This window comes from Rhinolophus sinicus, linkage group LG10, assembly GCF_036562045.2.
Source record: "Rhinolophus sinicus isolate RSC01 linkage group LG10, ASM3656204v1, whole genome shotgun sequence".
NCBI classification, from domain to species: Eukaryota; Metazoa; Chordata; class Mammalia; order Chiroptera; family Rhinolophidae; genus Rhinolophus; species Rhinolophus sinicus.
In genome coordinates, this window is record NC_133759.1 from 103,325,380 (window position 1) to 103,345,335 (window position 19,956).

The 19,956-nt window shown below is 47.7% G+C and overlaps 2 protein-coding genes across 3 annotated transcripts in view; one reads left to right on the forward strand and one right to left on the reverse strand.

Annotated features, from left to right (window-relative positions):
- DOCK2 (dedicator of cytokinesis 2) overlaps positions 1–19,956 on the forward strand; it is a 362,053-nt gene that overhangs the window by 182,197 nt on the left and 159,900 nt on the right. The window lies entirely within an intron of this gene.
- INSYN2B (inhibitory synaptic factor family member 2B) overlaps positions 1–19,956 on the reverse strand; it is a 107,412-nt gene that overhangs the window by 16,306 nt on the left and 71,150 nt on the right. For both annotated transcript variants that reach the window (XM_019741025.2, XM_074313882.1), the window contains exon 2: positions 263–2,486. In XM_019741025.2, the coding sequence (XP_019596584.2) occupies positions 263–1,593 (1,331 nt within the window). In that variant the 5' untranslated portion in view covers positions 1,594–2,486. The remainder of the gene's footprint in view (positions 1–262; positions 2,487–19,956) is intronic.

Here is a 19,956-nt window from a genome sequence, read left to right on the forward strand (position 1 = left end):
ACCCTGCTGCTCCGTTGCCGCTTTCCCCCAGTCTGTTGATATTTGGAAACAAAAGCAGGTAGCCAGGGAAAGTGACTGAAGCCTGGAATTGAATGAAACCCAGTCAGAACAAAGGGAGGTCCTCGCTTGTGATTCGTGAAAACGAATCCCAAACATTTGGAGACATTTTACTAGTAACAGAAACCAATGCCCTCTCTCTCTGCCCCTATCCTGGCATATGACTTAACCCAGTAGTTTTTAATAGGAAAAAAATTCAACGTACCCTTCTGTGAGAGCCCGCGCTTTCTCCAAGTCTTGAATTACATTCAAAAGGACTTTAATTTTTTCCTGGTTCGAGTGCAGAGATTCCTCCACGGACTGCAGCCTGCCTTGGAGGTCGCAGAGCTCTCCCTGTGCCAGGTGAATCTGATTAATCCCACCGGTCTCCTGGTTGCTCTGAAGTTGGGTCTCCCTCTTTGGAAGAGAGGACGGGAGCTGATCGTTTCCTGGGCAATTTCGGAACTCCGGGATGTCTGGCTTGGTGGGGTTCTTTGCTGACTGCCCCTGACACGCAGGGGCAGGTTTTGATGCATTGTTAGGTTTGGGTGACAGCAGAGCCTCGTGGTTGTTACTCAGTGAAGAACAGTCTGAAGCCCCTCCTGGATGGGCTGGCTGGCTGTGGGAGCCCGGGGACGGGGAGCTGCGAGTCCGTGGAGAAGACGGAACACACGTTTCTTTTGACCGAGATGACAGTAGGCCAAAGTCTTTGTCATCAGAGTTGTCTTTGGGCCAAAGCAATTCGGGTTTAAGTTTCCCTGTGCCTGGCATGTGATTGGCACCGCTGGTGGCATTTGAGCAGGAGGGAGATCTTTCGGCATCTGTTGGCGGCACTTTTCTCGCATCACCTGAACACATATCAGCCAAAGGGTGGATGGAGTTGCTTATCTCTGCAGACCTGTCTCGGCTGAAATTGGATGCTCTCGCTGCCCAGGTCGGACTGTGGTAAATATCTTCTGGGACCTGAATGGCAGCTGTTGCTTTCTCTGAGGCTCTCCACGTCCCTGCTTCCAAGCATATGCTAACAGGCCCGTTGCTTTGCACCTTGGACATTCTAGGGAGAAATGGGTGGGGCACCGTGACCCTTCGGGGCCCATCCTCAAGATGCTGAGCCAGCCTTAAGTAGGCAAGGTCGGAAGACACAATGTCCTGTTCCGAGAGGTTGCCATTGACCTGGATGGCACTTGGGGATGCTGTTGGCATTTCCACCAGCGACTTGCTGGCTGTGAGTCTCTTCTTTTTGAAAACTGGGAAATGCTTCCTGAGACTGGGGGAGGTTTGGATCCCGATGTTCCGAAAGCCCCCTGCCTTCTGGGACCTGGGGAAGGAGAGTGAGTAGGTGGGCAGGTGATGGGTCTTGCCCATCACAGTCAGGTCTTCAGAAGTGTGGACATCAACCTCGGTTAGGCCAGGCGGCGTCTGACTGGTCCCATCATCCTTGAATCGCACCTGTTGAGATTTGCTCCTGCGGTGGTGCGGTTGCTTCACAAACTCCACTGACTCTAGACTGTTCCGCTTTAGAAGCACAGGTCGCACTTTCATATTTGGCTGGGCCATTGAGCCTCAGTGGAAAGGGTCGGAACCATACACTTCTCCCAGGCACATGTCCTTAGGTCTTTGGAGCAGCATCTGATGATGGCGTCTCAGACACCAAGACCTGCCAGCCAAGATGGAGCGGTCCTTTCCTCTGAGTCTGGGAAGTTGTGTTGGCCATGCCCAGCCTCTGGATTCCACTTGTGAGCTCTCCGTAATGCTTCCTTTGCAGTTAAAATATTATTTCATTGCACTGATAATTGCCACTTAGATAAACAATGAGTTAGGCTAATTATTAAACATCCCATCTACCAAGCAAGCTGGTGGGCTGTTTGTCAAGGGAGGCTGGCAGGCAGTTCTGATCCTGGAAAAAGCTTGCTGTCTTGAACAAAAAGACAACAAAAGTACCATTTAGGGGATAGCGCCAGACTCCCAGTGTGTGCATTCCAAAAGAAACCTGCTACGTCTGGAATAGATGGCTTCCTTTCCTGGAGCATCAGTTTCCAGTGTAAAACGGCAGGAAACTTAAGCACATCTTCTTTCCATAGCATGTAAACAGGCGGAGAAATCGCTGACCTGGGGCTTGGCTTCTTTGATGATACAGGAAGGGAACGTCCTCATTTCTGTCCATCCTAGATCACTCCTGCGGGGCCATTGTTTTCTTTCATGCTCTGCCCCTTTTCTTCAATGAGAGAAACTCGTCTTTCTAAATAGCCTCACAGAACCCAGTGGGGCATGACCAGGACAGGATGGAGTCATCTGAAGGCTTGCAGAGGGCACAGTCTCTGTCGTGGTTCACACGTGGGCAAAGGGATCCATGGTTGCAGCCTCTGGGAATCTAAGCCAAGAATGGCTGGCCCCTGGCCCAGGGACTTGGTGTCTGAGCCCAGCTGTTGTTGCCAGCAGGCAAGGAGACTCTGAAAGGGAAGAAACAACAGTCGCAACTGAGAATGCAGTTCCTAAGGATCCGCATTTCTCTCCAAAGCCCAGCCTCCCAGCTGAGTGCTTCTCAGTGGATGGTCTAGGAGTAAGTCAACCATACGCCCTCTTTCTGTTCCCTGGTGAGCAGTCGCAGTATGGCTACAGGGCCTCCGAACTAAATGCCTGTGTGCCTGGGTCATCTCCGCCTTCTACTCCCAGGTATTACTCAGCCGACTTCTATGCATCTGTGAAGTTCCAGCTAAGTGGCCCTTCCTCGAGCCTTTCCAGTGGCTCGTCCCTCACGTACACCTCCGGTGAAAGACCATGTCAGGACCCCATTAGATCTTCTCGTCACGTCCTTCATAACCCACTGCGACCATCCTGAAATAATCATTTGTGTCTGTACTATTTATTTAGTGTGCACCTCCCCCCTGCCCTGTAGCCCTAGGGTGGCCAGAGCCATCTTAGCCCCTCTTGGGTATTCCAGCCCCGCTTTGGACTCACTGTGGGTGCTTAAGGAGCACTTGTTGAAAGAGTAAATGGCTGAATGAAGGTCCTTTGGAAGCAAAGAACAGCCTGGGTATGGGGAGTCCTAAGGTATCCTGCTAGGGCCACAGGACCTAGTGAATTCTCCGCTATGATTGTCACATTTACTTCAAGACACGATTTTCCCTGACGTCTTCATTTTTTAATTGCTTTCCAGGAGATAAATATGCATAAAATTCTCTGTGGAAAGTGTACCTTGTAATAATAACAGTTACCATTTATTGAGCACTTATTTTTACCATGCTGAGAGGGCTTTACGTGCATTACTCATAGCAACTCTCGTTTACTGACCACTCACTAATGTGCCAGGTGCTGTTCTAAGCACTTTCTGAGCCGGAATTCATTCACTCCCTCCCTATCCTATAGAGGTGGATACTATCGCTATCTCCATTTTCAGTTGAAGAAGCCGAGGCCCAGAAAGGTTAAGTAAGCTGCCCAAGGACTCGCAGCCAGTGATAGAGTCAGGAGCAGAACTTAAATAGTCTGGCACGACAGCCTGTACTCAACCACACACTCCATTGCTGGCCCAATATTGCATTATTTCATTTAATCCTTACAACAAGCCCAGAAGCTGTCAGGATTCCCACTGACTGATGAAACAGAGGCCCAGAGCAGGTAAGCACTCAGTGGGGAACTGAGATGTGAACCTTCGTGTTTGTGATTCCAGAATCTGGGGAGCTGTGAGATTATGACTTTGTGATATAAGTGATTTGAGCAGAGTCTTAAAACCCCTGCAGCTCTAGAGAGATGCAGGGGGGCTATGCCCTGACCTTGACATGGCAAAGTGAACCTCCTTGCTACAGGTCCAAGGGAACACACTGGGATGAGGCCAATTTGAAGCCTGCCTGGGTTGGCCAAAGGATTTTAGAAGAAAATGAAAGTGAGAAAATAGTCTACATTCTGTCTGTGGTGCCTGCCCAGCCTTATAAAGGTTGAAACCTCTGACTTCTCTAAGCATGGGTGCTTTGCTCCTGGAACATTCTCCATTCTGTTGTGTTGGGGTACTCATTTTGTGGGTGAAGCTTAAGCCTTTTTTCTCAGTCTTCTTCTTTCTCCAGGAATTATTAGATAATGCCCATGGCAATTTAAGCTTTCCCTGTCCCCAGCTACCTTGAGAGGGACCAACTAACCCAGTGGGGTGTGGCAGTAAGTGGCAGGTCCTGAAAGAGAACAGGATACATCCGTAACATGAATGAGTTGTCAACTTGTCATGAGGCCCTGGAACTGCTCTCACTTTCTGAGTACAGCTTAGACCTGGTTCAAACCCTCCTCCTTTATTGGCTCAAGGGTTTGGGGCAATACTTATCCTCTCTGAGCCTCCGTTATTTTGTCTGTAAAATGTGTTGACGCTCAGAGCATAGATATGAGTCTGACGGGAAAAGTCAATGAGACAATGCGTGCAAAGCTCTCAGCCCAGAGCTCGGCACACAGCAGGCAAGCATAGGGGTTTGCCATTGCTGTTAGTACTGTGGTCATCACCTGCAGCCAGGTGTCCTGGAGATGCCGGAGAATGTGTGGAGAAACCACTGCCGCAGCTTTCCCAGAGCTGGTTGGGCCACTCTTGGGACAGAGAATGGGCAGAGTCTGGAAGAACCACCTCACACTTGCCTCCTCTGTCAAAAAGCAGGACTGGCTTCTGGGAGCTGCACCTTCCCATAATTCTCTTAGGAGACGTCCCTGCTGGTGGTGGGTTCCCTGGTCACTCTGTACAACAATCCCAAACACCCCGCAATTAAAATCAGTTTCCTGTGCCAATGACTGCACAGACTTTTTAGGTTTGGAAGAAGATAGTAATCCATCCCGTCCTCCCTCCCATGACTAAGTCATCTCTGCTTCGTCGTCTTCAAGTAGCCAGTGAGCCTGCCTGGATACCTGTAGTGACAGGGAGCTCACTACCCGATTTTACTCAATAATAATTATTTTTATTAATAGCAGCAAACAAGTATTGAAAACTTACTATTACTGAGCACTGTGTTAGCGCTTGGCATTAATCCTCAAGATGGCACTTAGTAAGTTACTTACACGGTGGAAAGTTCGCGAACTTAATTGTCCAAACTTGTCTGAGCCGAATGAGCAGTTAAGACTGTGAGGTTAAGTCACGTGCCTGAAACTACACAGGTACGTTCTCCATGGCTGTGCTGCAGTCTAGGTGTTGTATTAGGTTGGTGCAAAAGTAATTGCAGTTTTTGCAATTATTTTTAACCTTTCAAACCACACTTTTGCACCAGCCTAATATATGTCTACTTCTGTGGATTCCTTTGCCTAATTGTCGTCTACCTTCTCGCTCTCCTTAACTGGTCATTAGTGCTTCACTCTGGGAAAGTGAACTCACTTAGGCTGCAATTGTCTAAAGCTGGTTTTCCTAAGAGTTAATGTTTCGTGAACATCGATTATGTGCCAGGCATTGTGATAGGTGTTTCTCATTGACTCTTTAATCCTCATGACAATCTTAGAGGCAAGTGCTGTCAGCCCCTCATTCTAGAAACGAGGAAACTGAGGCGCAGGAGGTTAAGCAATTCCCAGTCGCTCACCTAGTGAGTGGCAGAGCTGACATTGAACCCAGGGACTGACCCAGGAGCACAGGCTCCAGACCCTGGGCCTTCCTGCTGCTGGCAGGACCGGGGAAGGGCTCCTTGTGCAAGGCTGCCAGGCACGTGTCCAAGTCCCTCCACATTTTCCTTCCGAAAGTCAGCCCTTATTCTGGTTTTAGCCCCGCTTCTTCTCCAGGACATTTGTGTACTTTACGGATGTTTGCTTTTGATCTTTAAAAACAGTTGGTTTTCTATTTTTAAAGCGATTACATGTTCGTTGTGAAAATTCAAATAATGGAGATAAACAAAAAAGGAAGAAAAATCATCTGAAATCTCAGAAAGAGCCACTGTGTACCAACGATTTAGTGAAGCTCGCTAGGCTGTGCTGGGCTCGTGCATCACTCCACAGGCAGGTTCCCAGGGAGCCGTTTGTTTGTTATTGAAAATGGGACGACGTGGAGAAAGTTTCATATTGTGGCTTATAGATTCACGCCATCCTTTTAAGTAGGCTAATAGGACTCTGTTGTCTGGTTATACCATGATTTACTTAAATATTATCCTTTTGTGGACATTTAAGTTGTTTCTAAATATTTGGTATTATTAATAATCCTGCAAGTGATATTTTTTTGGTAAACCTTGGAGGACTTGTCTAATTATTTCCTTGGAATAAATTCCCCGAAGAAGAATTAGTGGGTTAAAGTACCCACACATTTTACACTTTGTTAATATCATCACTTTTTCTTCCAGAGAGTTCTAATGTGTAACCCCACTATTCCCACATGAGCAGGACTTTTCACCAGACCTTTGTTACTGTTTTGGTCAGTTGCTGATGTTTTTTTTTTCATCATTGCCAGTAAAATGGGAGGAAAATTGTCTCTGACATTTCTTATTATGGAATTTATTTAAGACTGGGCATTTTTCCATATGTTTATTGGTTTCACACTACATTTGTCTAAGCAAAGGATGAAAAGTTGAAAGTGACAACTTGAACAATTAAGCTAATATGGAAACTCTTGTGTTCTAGGCATAACCTAGGAAGCTTAGCACATAGAAAATTTCATTTAAAAAAATTACATAGTGATATTCCAATTATTCTGCCCCTAGTGCCCTCCGTGACCTTTGCACAGATGTGTTGCGGGGAGGACGCCTGGCTAGAGGGAATGGCCTTCTGCAGGCCTCAGGCCGCAGGGTCCCAGTTCACCATTCATTCATCGGGCCTTGGTGGTTGGGGCTAAATTAATATCCCGGCCAGCATCCAGAATCGCCCCCAGAGGGGGTGGCGGCAGCCCTTGGCATGCCCAGCGGCCGGGCGTGATGGCTGATCTTTGCGACACTTTATTTTCTCCTCCCTTGACTCTTGACGTATTGAACACTAACCAACTGTTTATGTTCCAACCATGTCTGGTTCATACTGGAGGGGCGTCGTGAAATCAGGGTCCGTGGAGTAGGTACAGAAACAATTTCGTACTGTCTCTGTGGGTCACAAACTTTAGACTTTCTCTGGGACAGACGCCCAGTTCTCTTCTCTGGTGTTCAGGCCCCACCTGGGAGGATTCAGTGCATGGGCTTAGCTTGTGACTGAGTCGGACAAGAAGCCTCCATAGTCAGACTATGGACCTGCAACAGGTGATTTGGCCTTTGTGAAAACCACACGGAGTTGTTGTGAGGAATGAATGCGCGAATCTGTAGCAGATGGTCCGCGTCCTCATCAGATAGACCCAACTGGAGACTGTGAGGTACCCAGGAGTGGGGCTCGGCCCATCCACGTGCCCTCTGGAGAGTAAACTGCAGGTACAGTTCCAGGAGGCGTGCCAAGACTGCTGCCCTGCTCCCTGCCACTTCCCCACTGTGTACCACTTTGGCACCGCGCTCCCCTCCCCGTACAGCGATCATCTGCTGACCTTCAGCCTCCTCGTCGGCTGACCTTCAGCCTCCTCAACTAGACCGCAAGCTCTTTGACAATGGGAAGTGATCACAGTCCCCTGGGAGCCCCTGGCCCTTACCACCAGCTTGATACAGAGATGGTGTTAAGTGAATTGTTTCCAAAGGAATGAATAGAATTCCGTACTACCTTGTCTGCCTTAACTTCTAGGGCATGGAATAGTTGTATCATTGGCATGGAATAAACATTTTTGTAACTAATTAAGAGCAAACTCATTAATTCACTTCCAACTTGCTTTTCCTGTCAGAGCTACATCATCACTAGGTCTTCGGGGTGAATGAACGATGTCTGTCCTTTAGAGTATTACGCTTGCTTTATCTATGACTTAGGTTTAATTGGTTAAACCTTATAGAGAACCTGTTATGACCTGCGCAGTGAGATAAACATGGCAGAGATTATCAAAAGGAATAGACCTGATTCCTAGTCTAGTGCCAAGAAGGGGCCTTGAAATGCCACCTCGCATGGCGTCATTCCATGGGAAGTGGTGCAAAATGTGGTACAGAGTTGAGGGTGACTGGAGAAAACTATACGATTCATTTCATATATTCAAATCCTGTTTCAAGCATCAGAGGGATTTACATTTTAAATGGGTTTGAGACTTCACCCTTTACTCTGAGTCAGCATTTTTTTTTTTCTTTAAAGGGCCGGATAGTTAATAGTTTCAGCTTTGCCAGCCATACGGTCACGGTTGCAACTATTCAACTCTGCCGTGTGGCAAGAAAGCAGTCATAGACAATATGTCCCCAAACGACTGTGACTATATTCCAATAAAACTGAATCTGTAAAACAGGCAGCGGGCCGGATTTGGCCTGAGGAGCGAGCCAGTATTTGCCAGCCCCTGCTTTAGGCCATGGGGAGTCATTGGTGGGTTTTGAGCAGGGAACCCTTGATCAGGTTTTGTTGTTCAGAGGAATCTCTATTTGCTGACACACTGCCATCTCCCTCCTTCTGCACTTACAGTCGGTAATAATAACCTTTACTATTTATACATACTTTTCAACTTACAAAGCATTTTTAAATCCCATGTAATCCCTACTGGCAAGGTTGGGAAGCATTACCCCCCATTTTCAAGTAGAGGAATCAGCCCAGAAGAGTTAGGTGGCTTGTCCTAAGTCGCAGAGGTGGAAATGGAACACAACCCCCCTGATGCCAGCCTCAGAACTCTAGTGAGGACCCCAAATCCCCCGACTTAACTTAGCCCACCAGATGTCTCCCCTCCACTTAGCCAGCCAGGGGGATAAGCATTGTATGTGCTGCTCAGGTTTTCCCAGCTGGAGGGGGCCTTCTTAAAGAGTGGGGGTGTGTCTGACCCGCCTCTGCTGAGTCTGTGGGAGGCACTTCACAAATAACTGCGGATCACTCACCCTTTGTGGTCTTGTGGCTCTTCACATCAAAGTTTCCCTTCCCTCCATTTGTATTCAGTTAATTGCTTGGTCAAATCTGTTGGCAGGCATTACTGCACACCCATCAAAGAGTTAACGCTTGTGGTCCAAGCCTTTCTTTGTCTTTTCAATTTGAAAATTGCCCGGCCGCTTTCTCAATAAGGAACAGAGGGCTAATACATTTTTTCGGTCTGTCTGAATCCACACACCCCCCCCCACACACACACACATAATCAAGCAGCCAGAGGGAACGGCTTTCTTTTTTCCGTCTGGAATTAGTGAACATAGGTGTACATGGGGGCAGGGTTAGGTAACAAAAGGCAAGATTAAGGTCAAAACTCATATATTTGGAGTCTAGAAAGATGGTGATCATGAAATTGTTTTTTTCTCATTTCTGAACATGCCATGTTTAACATTTTCTCACAGTTTATGCTGTCTGCACCCAGGTCGCCCCCATTTCTCCTGTGTACCCCGAAAACAGAAGTCTCTATTCTTGTCCCCTGTACCATCCATCCTCCACATAGAAGCCCGAGCGATCTTTATAAAATTTAATCAGATCCCATCAGGCCCCTTTTTGATACTCTCCAAAGATATCTTGCCGAATTTAAATTGACATCCCAACTCTTTGCAAAATCTGCAAGAACCTACATCCCCTGGCCTTGCCTGCCTCCCTGACCTTTGTCATCTCGTACCACTTTTCCCCTTGCTTTCTATGGCCTGATCGCCCTCACCTGGACACGGCAGACGCATTCTCGGCATCTGGCCTCCTCACTGGCTGCTCCTTTGGTCTGGACTGCTCTCCCCCAGGTCTTCCCCAGGCTGGTCTCTGTCCCCTGGGAGCCTCAGCTCCAAGGATGTCCCCTCCAGCAGGCCTTTCCCCAACCTCCTCTCCATCCTCTGTCCCTGTGGGCAGCAGCGCCCGCTTCTATTACCGTGCTTATTTATTTGGTGATTGGCTGTGTCTGTCCTCCTTTATAAAGGAACCTCAATAAGCATTTATGGAAAGAATGAGTGAATTAATTCTTGTAGTTAGAGTCTTCAAGAAATCATACAACCTTAGAAATAGAACAGAGAACGTTCAAACTTTACCCCTTGGGGAGCGTCTCATTCAGTGGTTTTCAGATCTCCTTTAGCCATGGAATTGTATTGCCAAACCCAAGGAAGCCCAATCCTAATACCTAAGACAGAATAAAGCCGAGCTTTTCTAGTAAAAGCGGGGGGTGCACTGCTCCCCCAGTCACTGGGAGCCACACCCTGGAATCCTAATGCTTCGAGCACGCCCCATTTAAAAACCACTGAGACAAACCCTCTCATTCTACAGAGAGGGAAACTGAGGCTCTGAGCAGCTCTCCACTACCTGTAAAGTCCTCCAGAAGGACAGGGTTGTAGGTTTGTATTCCAGCCCCCAGCGCCCAGGCCGGTCCCTGGCACAGAGCCGCAGCTCAGGGGCGGTGGTGGGCTGTTCAGGTGACCCAGCCAGTTGAAGGCAGAGGTGGAACCGAATGCCGAGTTTAGGGCCTCTGACCTCCAGTGCAGCAGGGAGATGGCTGAGGGCCCCTGGCTTCCATGTGGCTCAGGTTCAGACGCCTCCTTTAGAACCAGGCCGAGTGGCGATGACCCGCCCGCCTCCTGCTCCCAGGGGCCTCTCACATGGCTGGCAGGTCGCCAGCACTGTCTTTTTCTACCACTTCAGCCCTGTTGTGTGTTTGTCAGAGAAACCAGGGATGGTATGAGTCCCATCTTTCTCTGCCTCCTTCCATTCGGATTCTCTTTCTTCTCCTTCCTCTTCTCTTCATTAAAAAAATGACAAAATGTTTCAGGCATGAAAACCAGCAGAGAGGAGAAGACAGTGAACACAATACACACGACGAACCCACCACCTAGATTCAGAAAGGAAATGTCACAAATCCAGCTGAAGCCTTTCTTCTTTGTTTCCGCTCCCCTCTTTTCATTTCCCTCTCTGTCTTCCCCTCCTTCTCTCCTTTTCTCTTTCTGACTTCTCCTGCTTTCGCTGTCCATCCTCACCCAAGTCCTTGGCCTGCCACCTCTCTGGCCCCCTTTGTCACCCTCCTCCCTCCTCATCGTCGTCCCCTTCTACCTTCCTTCTTCCCCTCTGGCCCCATCTCTTGCCTTCTCCTTGTCCCCTGCGTCTTTAGTTACTTCGGAAAGTCACCTCCAGCTCGCTCTGTTTAGGGTAAAAGTTTCACTACCATCACATGCTGGCCGGTTCATGCAGCTTCTTCTCATAGAGGAAAGAACAACCGCCTGACAGAGCGCTATAGTTTACTTGGCTCTCTGAATTCTTTCCAGAAGGTTTTTCTGCTATCTCTCACTGCATTTCTATTTGACTACATCACTGGGGACATTTTCTTACCATTTTTAGGTTATGTAGTCTTTGGACTTTAAAGAATTTGACTTACTCTCCTAGGGGAGCTGCCTGCTCAGACATATAGAAGCATCTTTTGGGTTTATCATCAGAGGAAGAGCTCTGTGTGTCAGATGGGAGTGGGGGGCCCAGCACTGAGCAGTTATGTCTCACTCCCCTTCTCCATCAGCTCAAGCCGGAAAAGCCAACCCGAAAATGGACAGCCAATGATTTGCATTTCTGTGAACAGACTCATTCACAGGGTACAGAGCTGGCTCAGGGCACGACTAGGTTCTTTGTCAGTGTCAAGGTGTTGACACTTCCTGTTTCAATATGGGGGAGGATCTGCTTGCAGTGGAAGAAGGCAAGGAACTCCTTCCCCATCTCAGCACCACCTTCTTTGGTTTTGTGGCACCCGGGAACTCTGTTTTCCTCCTAACTAGTCTGAGTTTACACTTGGTGGTCTCATCCTGCAGCTTACCTACAGCCGTTATGAATAAAACTGGAAATGTCTTTCCACCTCATACTTAGTTGATTATGAGATGAGTACTTACACTAAAAATAAGAAGGATTCCAATGACCCTTTGCTCTTTAATAGCAATGCTAAGGTTGTCAAAGTGTTTTCAGATGCACTAGCCCGTTTGGCCTTACACGTTCTGCCAGGACCAGGTATTATCACTCAGTTTGCAGATGAGGAAGCTGGAAGGGAGGGGATGATTTGCTCGAGACGCGTGTGCTGTGGCAGTGCCAAAAGAACCTCTGAACTTTATGAGATCGGGAGCTTTCAGTACAATCAGGGCACTGGACTCTCTGCAGGCCCATCAGAGGTGCCTAGGTTGAGGGCCAACAGAAGCGGCCCAGAGTAAGGGCTTATCAAGGACCCCCACTCCCAACATTCACACACCCGCCATGAAGGGTTGTCAAGCCCTGTCTGCAGAGCTCCTCCCGGCCCAGTGCTGCAAAGCATTGGCAGGCAGCTGCAATGAAGGCTTTCCCGCTTCTGGATCCCTGCCTACACTGCAGAATTTTCACAAGGAGAAGGGAAGGGGGGAAGTGGATGGTCTGACTTAATCACAGATGAACTGACAACTCAGTGGCAGCCAGCAGTTTGCAGAAACGACGGGCTCCAGTGCTGTTAGTGAGGCAACCCTTCATTTCTGAGACGGGTAAACAGTGTGCCCAGCCAGTATCATGTGCAGCACATAGTAGGTGCTCAATAAACAGTGACTGTCACTCTTCTTATTTTTACCATGATCACTACTATGCACTGGGTCTCAGGTCACACAGAGATAGGACAAAATCCCAGGACTTGAAAGTCCCTATGGGAGGCTACAGCGAATCTCCAGCCGCAGCCCAGCCTGCACCCAGCTCCAGCCCCCTTCTCACCCTCCAGGGTAGGAGATAGAGGACACTGAGCTGGGGGTGCCCTGTTCCTCGTGGTCTGGGGGATCTTCACTCCTAGCCACCAGCACTCACCCGACTCTTCTCCCCTGCCCCTACCTGGCCTGAGGAGAGGTGGGGGCATTCATTTATCCTCTCCTGTTGAGAGTGGGATCACGTTCCTGGAGCTCCCCCATGCCCCCTGCGTTCCCCAGACTCCAGCACTGGGGGTCCTGCCCACCCTCCGTGTCCCACTCTCACCACAGCCCCCGGGGGGTAGAGGCAGCATTCTATCTCCTGCAATGAAATACTTACAATTATTTGGTGGGGCCTTTTTCCTACAAAAAGTTATTCCCATGTTCACACTTATGCTTGCTGAGTGACCTAGAACAAGTCACCTAGTGTCTGAGCTCAGTGTCCTCATTTGAGAATGAGTATATTTGGCTTGCGTAATGAAGTCTCTGGCATGTAACAGGTATAGTCAGAATCAGACCTCTTGGCTTCCTTCTTTCCTAGTTTCTGGCGTCGACACTGTCCCCTGATTCCCCCTGTCTTACCTCCCCACACACATACTCATGTCTTGCCTGAACATGGACCTTTATATGAATGACATGGCCTCCAGCCAGGGCCTGGCCGTCCTCCACGATCCCTGCTGGGCCGATGACTGTATCCCAGCACCGTTTTTGTACCTGGCCTGCTGGACAGGGCACAGGATTGGAGGGAGCACTCAGAGCATGTAGGCAGATGACGAGGGAGCCAGAAACCACTGCTGCTGGGGGACAATGGTGAGTAACTCCCCAAATCCCACAGCAGCCTTAGGGTCAGGTCCCGAGCCTCACGCGGCCATAGCTGCCGGGAATGGCTCTCTTCATCTGCAATATCGAGACCCCTGAAGTCCCCTGTAGAGGGGCGTGAAGTGTCTGATCACTTAGGTAGTGTAGCATGGTGGACAAGGGCCTGCATACAGTTTGACGATGGGCTTCCTAGGTTTCTGGCTGGCTCTGCCACTTTCTGAATCTATGGAGTAGATTAAATTATTTAACCTCATCGTGCTTTGGTCTCCCCATCTGTAACATGTGGCTAATAATAGTACTTCGTAAGTTGCCTGTACGATTTAAATGAAATCACATTTTATAACATTCACAGCAGTACTTGTCAGGTCAGAGACACTTAGCGAATGTTGGCTCCTTTTATCGTTGCTGGTATTAGTACTGGCGGCATCATTACCACGGTTACCACCAAAGAGTGAGAACCAACACAGACTTGTATTACTCACCAGTCATGCCACTCAAACTCTTATCTGTCAAACACTAGTACTTATCATCCATCGCTGAGCTACTGCTCAGAGTGGGTGTGAGGATTGATTGATAAAACAGAAGCGGATATATGAGATAATTGACAAGAAAAAGCAGATACCATAAAACAAAAGGCAGTAGTAACTGATGGAAGATAGATGACCAAGAACAAAGTTGGGAAAGAGGAGAAAACCCGAGCATAAACTTTGGTGTGAGCGTCCTAGTAAACCATGGCAAAAAGGGAAACCCGATGGGACATGTCATTATCGTTGCTTAGCTGGGAAGTATATTATTTTCTGAATAGAACCTTCCGCTCTAAGAAAAATTTGTAAGAATATTCATTATGGATGTGTTAGCAAATCTAAAGTTTCAGGCCTAAACTCCAGGAGAAAAGAGAATTCTGATGACATTTGCAAAGTATCACCGTAAGCATGGTGGAAGGAATGTGAGCTCTCTAGTCCAGAAAAGGAGAATGGCGGGGGGAAATGATGTTCCGTTTGAAGACTTAGCCACCACATCAAGTGGGGAGCAGCATTGTGCTGAGATGTTTCTGGAAACAGAACCAGAACTCCATGGTGAAATGCCTCAAGGAGGCAAATTGAGTTCCAGCTAAAGACATAAAAACAGCCAAACCCTAGTAACCCACCAGAGTGGTGAACTGGCCCGTGAGCAACCTGTCCGTGCAAACAGTGGTCTGGATCGCTGCCTCATCGCCACGTGTGAAGGCCCATGGCATGGTCGGGGAGCACAGAGCTGGCTCCTGCTCCCCGGCCACGTTCTTCTTCTCCAGGCCTATGTGATATAGGAGCAGACTCTCCAAAAAGGAGACCAGCTTTCTGCCTTGAATGTGGATTAAGAACTCGAACAGAAACCATTCCCCACAAAGCTGCCTACTTAGAAATCAACGGGCAGGCTGGTTAGAGCCACCAAATCACTTGAATATATTATTTAAGATAAAGATGATTAGGAAATCATTTGGCCAAGCAATTGTCAGCGGATTTGGGGAAACATTCCCCTTGTCAGAAGTGACCAAGTCCCCTGCCACCAACCTTCCCTGTGTGTCCCATTTACTATCAGCACAAGAAATTATGCAACCCCCTGGTCCCAAAGCTCTACCCAGCTCCGCTCCATCCAGGCACCGTCACCTGGGCTGCCATCTTCTTCCTCACCAGGACTCCCTGGGAGGGCATGTCTTGCTCAGCATCATATGACCACTGTCTGTGGAGAGTCTGCCCCAAAGCACACAGCTGCCTGTAACATATAGTTAGGAGCGTGGGTTCTACAGCCTGACTGCCCGCATTTGAATGCTGGCTCCATCATTTACTAGCTCTGAGTTCTTTGAGACTCTGTCTCCTTATTTGTAAAATGGAATTGATAAAGAGTGCCGTCTACACACACACACACACACACACACACACACACATTGTATAAGTTAAATGAGACAATGGGAGTTAAGCTTGAGCATAGTGGTTGCCTCACCTATTGTATCAAAGGTTGGCAAACTATTTCCTTCAAAGGTTACATAGCAAATATTACAGCTTTGGAGGCCACGTGGTCTCTGTTACAACTGTTCAACTCTGCCGTTGTAGCATGGAAGCACCCATAAATTAATTCCCATGGTGGTATCCCAATAAACCTTATTTACACAAACACTTTGTGGGCAAGATATGAGCCAGAGTCTGTCGATCCCTGTAAGCACATGAAGCAGCAAGTGAGATAACCAGGTGGAAAACGTCAGCACCTGGAGAGGCTAAAGGGGAGAAATAAAAGGTTGTAAAATGGTGGTTTCAGCAGTAGCATCAGAGGTTAGTAACTCAGGCTGTGACGTCAGATAGATCTGGGTTTAAATCTGGTTTGGGTGAATGGCTTATGCTCTCTGAGCCTTGGTTTCCTAATATATAAAATGCAAAATGGCAAGTAAAAGGGACCTATCTCAGCTGGCTGATGTGCGAGTCTATCCATATATCATTAAAAGAGACAATGAGACATACGGTGTTTCCCCAAAAATAAGACCCAGCCGGACAATCAGCTCTAATGCGTCTTTTGGAGCAAACATTAATGTAAGACCCGGTCTTGTTTTACTATAATATAAGACCAGGTATAATATAATATAATATAATATAATATAATATAATATAATATAATATAATATAACATAACATAATATAATATAATATAAATATTGGGTCTTATATTAACTTTTGCTCCAAAAGACGCATTAGAGCTGATGGTCCGGCTCGGCCTTATTCTCGGGGACACACGGTGGTGCCAGGCACTTAGTAAGAGCTCAATAGATGTTGGCAATGCGGATGGTGATGACAGGTGACTATTGAACTGAACAGAACCAGAGTGAACCACAGCCTCCCCCGCCTCAAGGAAGCCCCGACGGTGTGGCCCATGTGGTAGAGCAAGGGCTTTCGATCCTGAGAGTGCCTGGTACCCCTGCCCTGAGCCTCCTATTTCACCGTCTGTAAGTGGGGCCGGTACGCGCGGCTGTCTCCCTACAGAGCAGCTATAATGAGACCGTGGAGGGAGCGACTCCCTCCCCCCTACCTAGAGATCTGATGCCACGTCAGCACCAGAATCAATGACTGCAGTCCGTCCGTGTGTCAGAAATGATCCTTGACATTTCAGTGCTGCCCTCCTCCAGGGCAGCTGAGGTGGCAGGGCCAGAAGATGAGTGATGCAGAACAGCAGTTCCTGTCCTGGGCTGCAGGGAGCCGCTTGGAGCCTTGGGTTTGGAGCAGCTGTGGGAAAGCCCCTGGCTTCGGATTGCTTTCGTGTGATATTAGTGTCTTGGAAATGGACCGTTCTGCATAGCACATTTTGTTCTGGGAAGATATTGCTGTCAAAGGTGAGGCTCACCATGTTCCCTTCCACTCCTGTTGACTCACGAAGACTGTCTAACAAATAGGTCTCCTCAGTGTTCATATTGTGGTGGGGTTTTTTTTAACACCAGAAGTTTTTGTTTCTTACTTTCTTTGTCTCAGGTTTCCCAAACGAAAAAAAAAAAAAAAAAGTATATATATATATATACACACACACACTTACATATATATACACATATATTAATATATGTTAATATATATATAAGATTAGGTGATTAGAACAGAGAGGTCTTATAACATTAATTAGGGCTGTAAGAGTCCAAATATTTACAGCCCTAATTAATACTATAAGACATCTCTGTTCTAATCACCTATCATATATATATATATATATATATATATATATATATATATATATATATATATTAATCGGTATTAACTTTAAATTGTGTCATCCTTCTTCACCATGTTCATGGGATTCTCATAAAGTGTCCTGTCTTTTTCCCCATCACTAGAAACCCCAAACTCTTTTTTTCCGTTCCTTTCCTCCCTCTCTCCCTCCCTGCCTCCCTCCCTTCTCTGCTTTCTCCCTTCCCATATTCTTCTATTAATCACCCATCTGGTGCCAAATACGTGTGGTGTTGGGCATCAGAGGAACGTTCACATTCTCAAGTCTAAAGGATGCGACGGGCAAGTTACAGACAGGATAGTAAGGGGCAAGTTCTAAGCAAGGTCAGAGTACCGTGGAAATCCAAGTTCAGGACACCTAACCTGTCGCTGTAGTCAGGAGATACTTCCTGGTGGAGGGGACACCAGAGCCATGCTTTGTAGGATGAGTAGGAGGTCACGTAGGTGAAGAAGAAGGAAGGAGCAGACTAACGATGTGCCTAGTCTAACAAGGAACGGAAAGGTCTTCCCTTCCACCTGAACTCGGTTATTGTGGCGGGGCCAGAGGCAAGTGGGAGACATCTGGAGAAGACTGGCTCGCACAAGGCTGGGCGTGAGGGACTTTTTACGCTACACAGACCTAGACCTACTGTCAACATCTGAAAGTCGACGTAAATTGTACATTTATGAAGCAAACTTAAGCGTCAAGTTCCTCTGTTTGGCTGTAATTATGTCAAGAATGTGTCTCCTTGGTCCACTGCTACTAATTAAAAGCTTTGATTAGCAGTTATACACGCCTTTGATGAATGAGGTGATAAAATAAGTTAATTATGACTTAATATGTAGAGTTTGTTACCCATTATCTTTCAATACTCACAGTCTGTGGGGAGAGGGAGAGCAACAAAAGGGCTCTTAGTGGTGAAAAAACTGAAAAATATTTTCTCCTATCACCAAAATACATATAAAACCTGTTCTGGAATTGAATGTTAAGTCAACTGATATACAAAAACAAGCCACTCATTGATCAGAAACTCACCATATACCTGTCACTATGGGTCGCCCTGGGGCACAACTGGTATACCAAATGGTCATGGTCGTGCTCGTTTTGGAACTTAGCTATGAGTAGGAAAGGTCAATATTAACCAAAGAAACACACAAATAAATATGTAATTATACAATGTGCTACGTGTTGTGAGAAAAAAATGGGGTCCTGTGAGAGAATAATAGGGAAATGAGGAAAGTACTTTTTGAGGAAGTTTAACTTAAGTTCAACTTTCAGTTCAAGAGGGATGGTGAGCATTATCTAGGTGAAGGGGTAGGCATGGAAAGAGGGTGCTCCAAGCAAAAACGTACTGTGCATACTGGCCCAGAGGCGAGGAGGTGCTTGGCTGATGGAATAGCTAAGTAAGGGCTCCTGTGGTTGGAGCCCAGGGAACAGGCTGAGGTTGGCCCTGAGGAGGTGGAACGGAGCCATAATGTTGGTCCTGAGGGGTCTACGGTACATCTTCTGGTTGATTCTGAAAACAGCAGGATGACTTTAAGAGTGTTAAATGCTAAGACGCACAAACATACACGCATACGCAAGCACATTTGTATTTTAAAATGAGTTTTGTGGTTGGTTGTCCTGAGAAAAATGGGTTGGACAGGGACAAAAGCAGAAACAGGGTGACCAGCGAGGTGACTATTGTAGTCCTTCAGGTACAGAATGGCGGCTTTTGGACGAGGTGGTAATAGTGAAGGTGGTGCAAATTGGAGAAATTCAAAAAATGTTTCAGGTAACCTTGGTGGTGATAGGTTAATTAGCCAGGTGGCAGTGAGGGGGGAAAGATGTTGACTGAGGAAATTAATTTGAGTTGACTTGACTTGGAAAGCAACATTTTGAGTCTAGACCTAGACTGATGGCCGCAGCTAGGATTTGCAGGAGCCACTGGGAGGAGTTTTCTGGATCCTCGCAGCCATGGGCTGTGTTGTGACCACCGTGTTTGCTAAGGAAGGCACCCCCTTCTTCTGTGTGGTGACCAACCTTCAAGACCATGTGGCTCTGGGGGCAGTGATGTCGTCCTCTCCTTCCCTCATATGGGACATGTTTGGAACATGAGTGGTGTACACCGTACCATCTAAGGTGCCACCCTTCCAAAGAGAAAGACCACCCAGATGGCCAGTGAGTCAACCTGGTTGGTTCTCCAGCTCTCTGTGCAGGGTTACTACAGGGGCCATGATTCAAGTGAGACTGCATCTTGAGCTACAGGGATTATGCCATCTCTCAGGGCAAACGCCACAAAAACACTAAAGGGCCAAGGACAGTGCAGGAGAGTTAGTCCAGGCATGTGTCAGGTCCCCACAAAAGGAGCCGATTGATGAACTGCCAACAAGACCCCTCCCAGGAGCAAAGAGGTGTGCCGAGCAGCCTCACTGAGCACTTACTATGGACCAGGCCCTCCTTCAAAGGCCGTGCATGCTATTCCATTCAATTCTCACAACTGCCCAGGGAGCCCCACTTTGGAAGCTGAGGCACAGAGAAGCTGAGTGACTTTGCTGAGCTCCCACAGCAGTAAGGAGAACAGCAGCGTGTGGACCCAGCGATGGGTACGCCATGGCTCATGCTCTCAGCTTCTATGTGATTAAGCTGGTTGAGTGGCTCCCGAGCGGGGTGGGCCTTGACCTGAGTTGAGAAGTGTAGGAAATACTGGGTCTGTACTGCTCTAGAGGCTGCATGTTACTGAGGTTCTGGGGGGCCATTTGGGAACTAGGGTTCCCAGTGTGATGCCGAGCATTTAGCGTGGGGAGCCCTCCTCCTGTTCATGTATTCC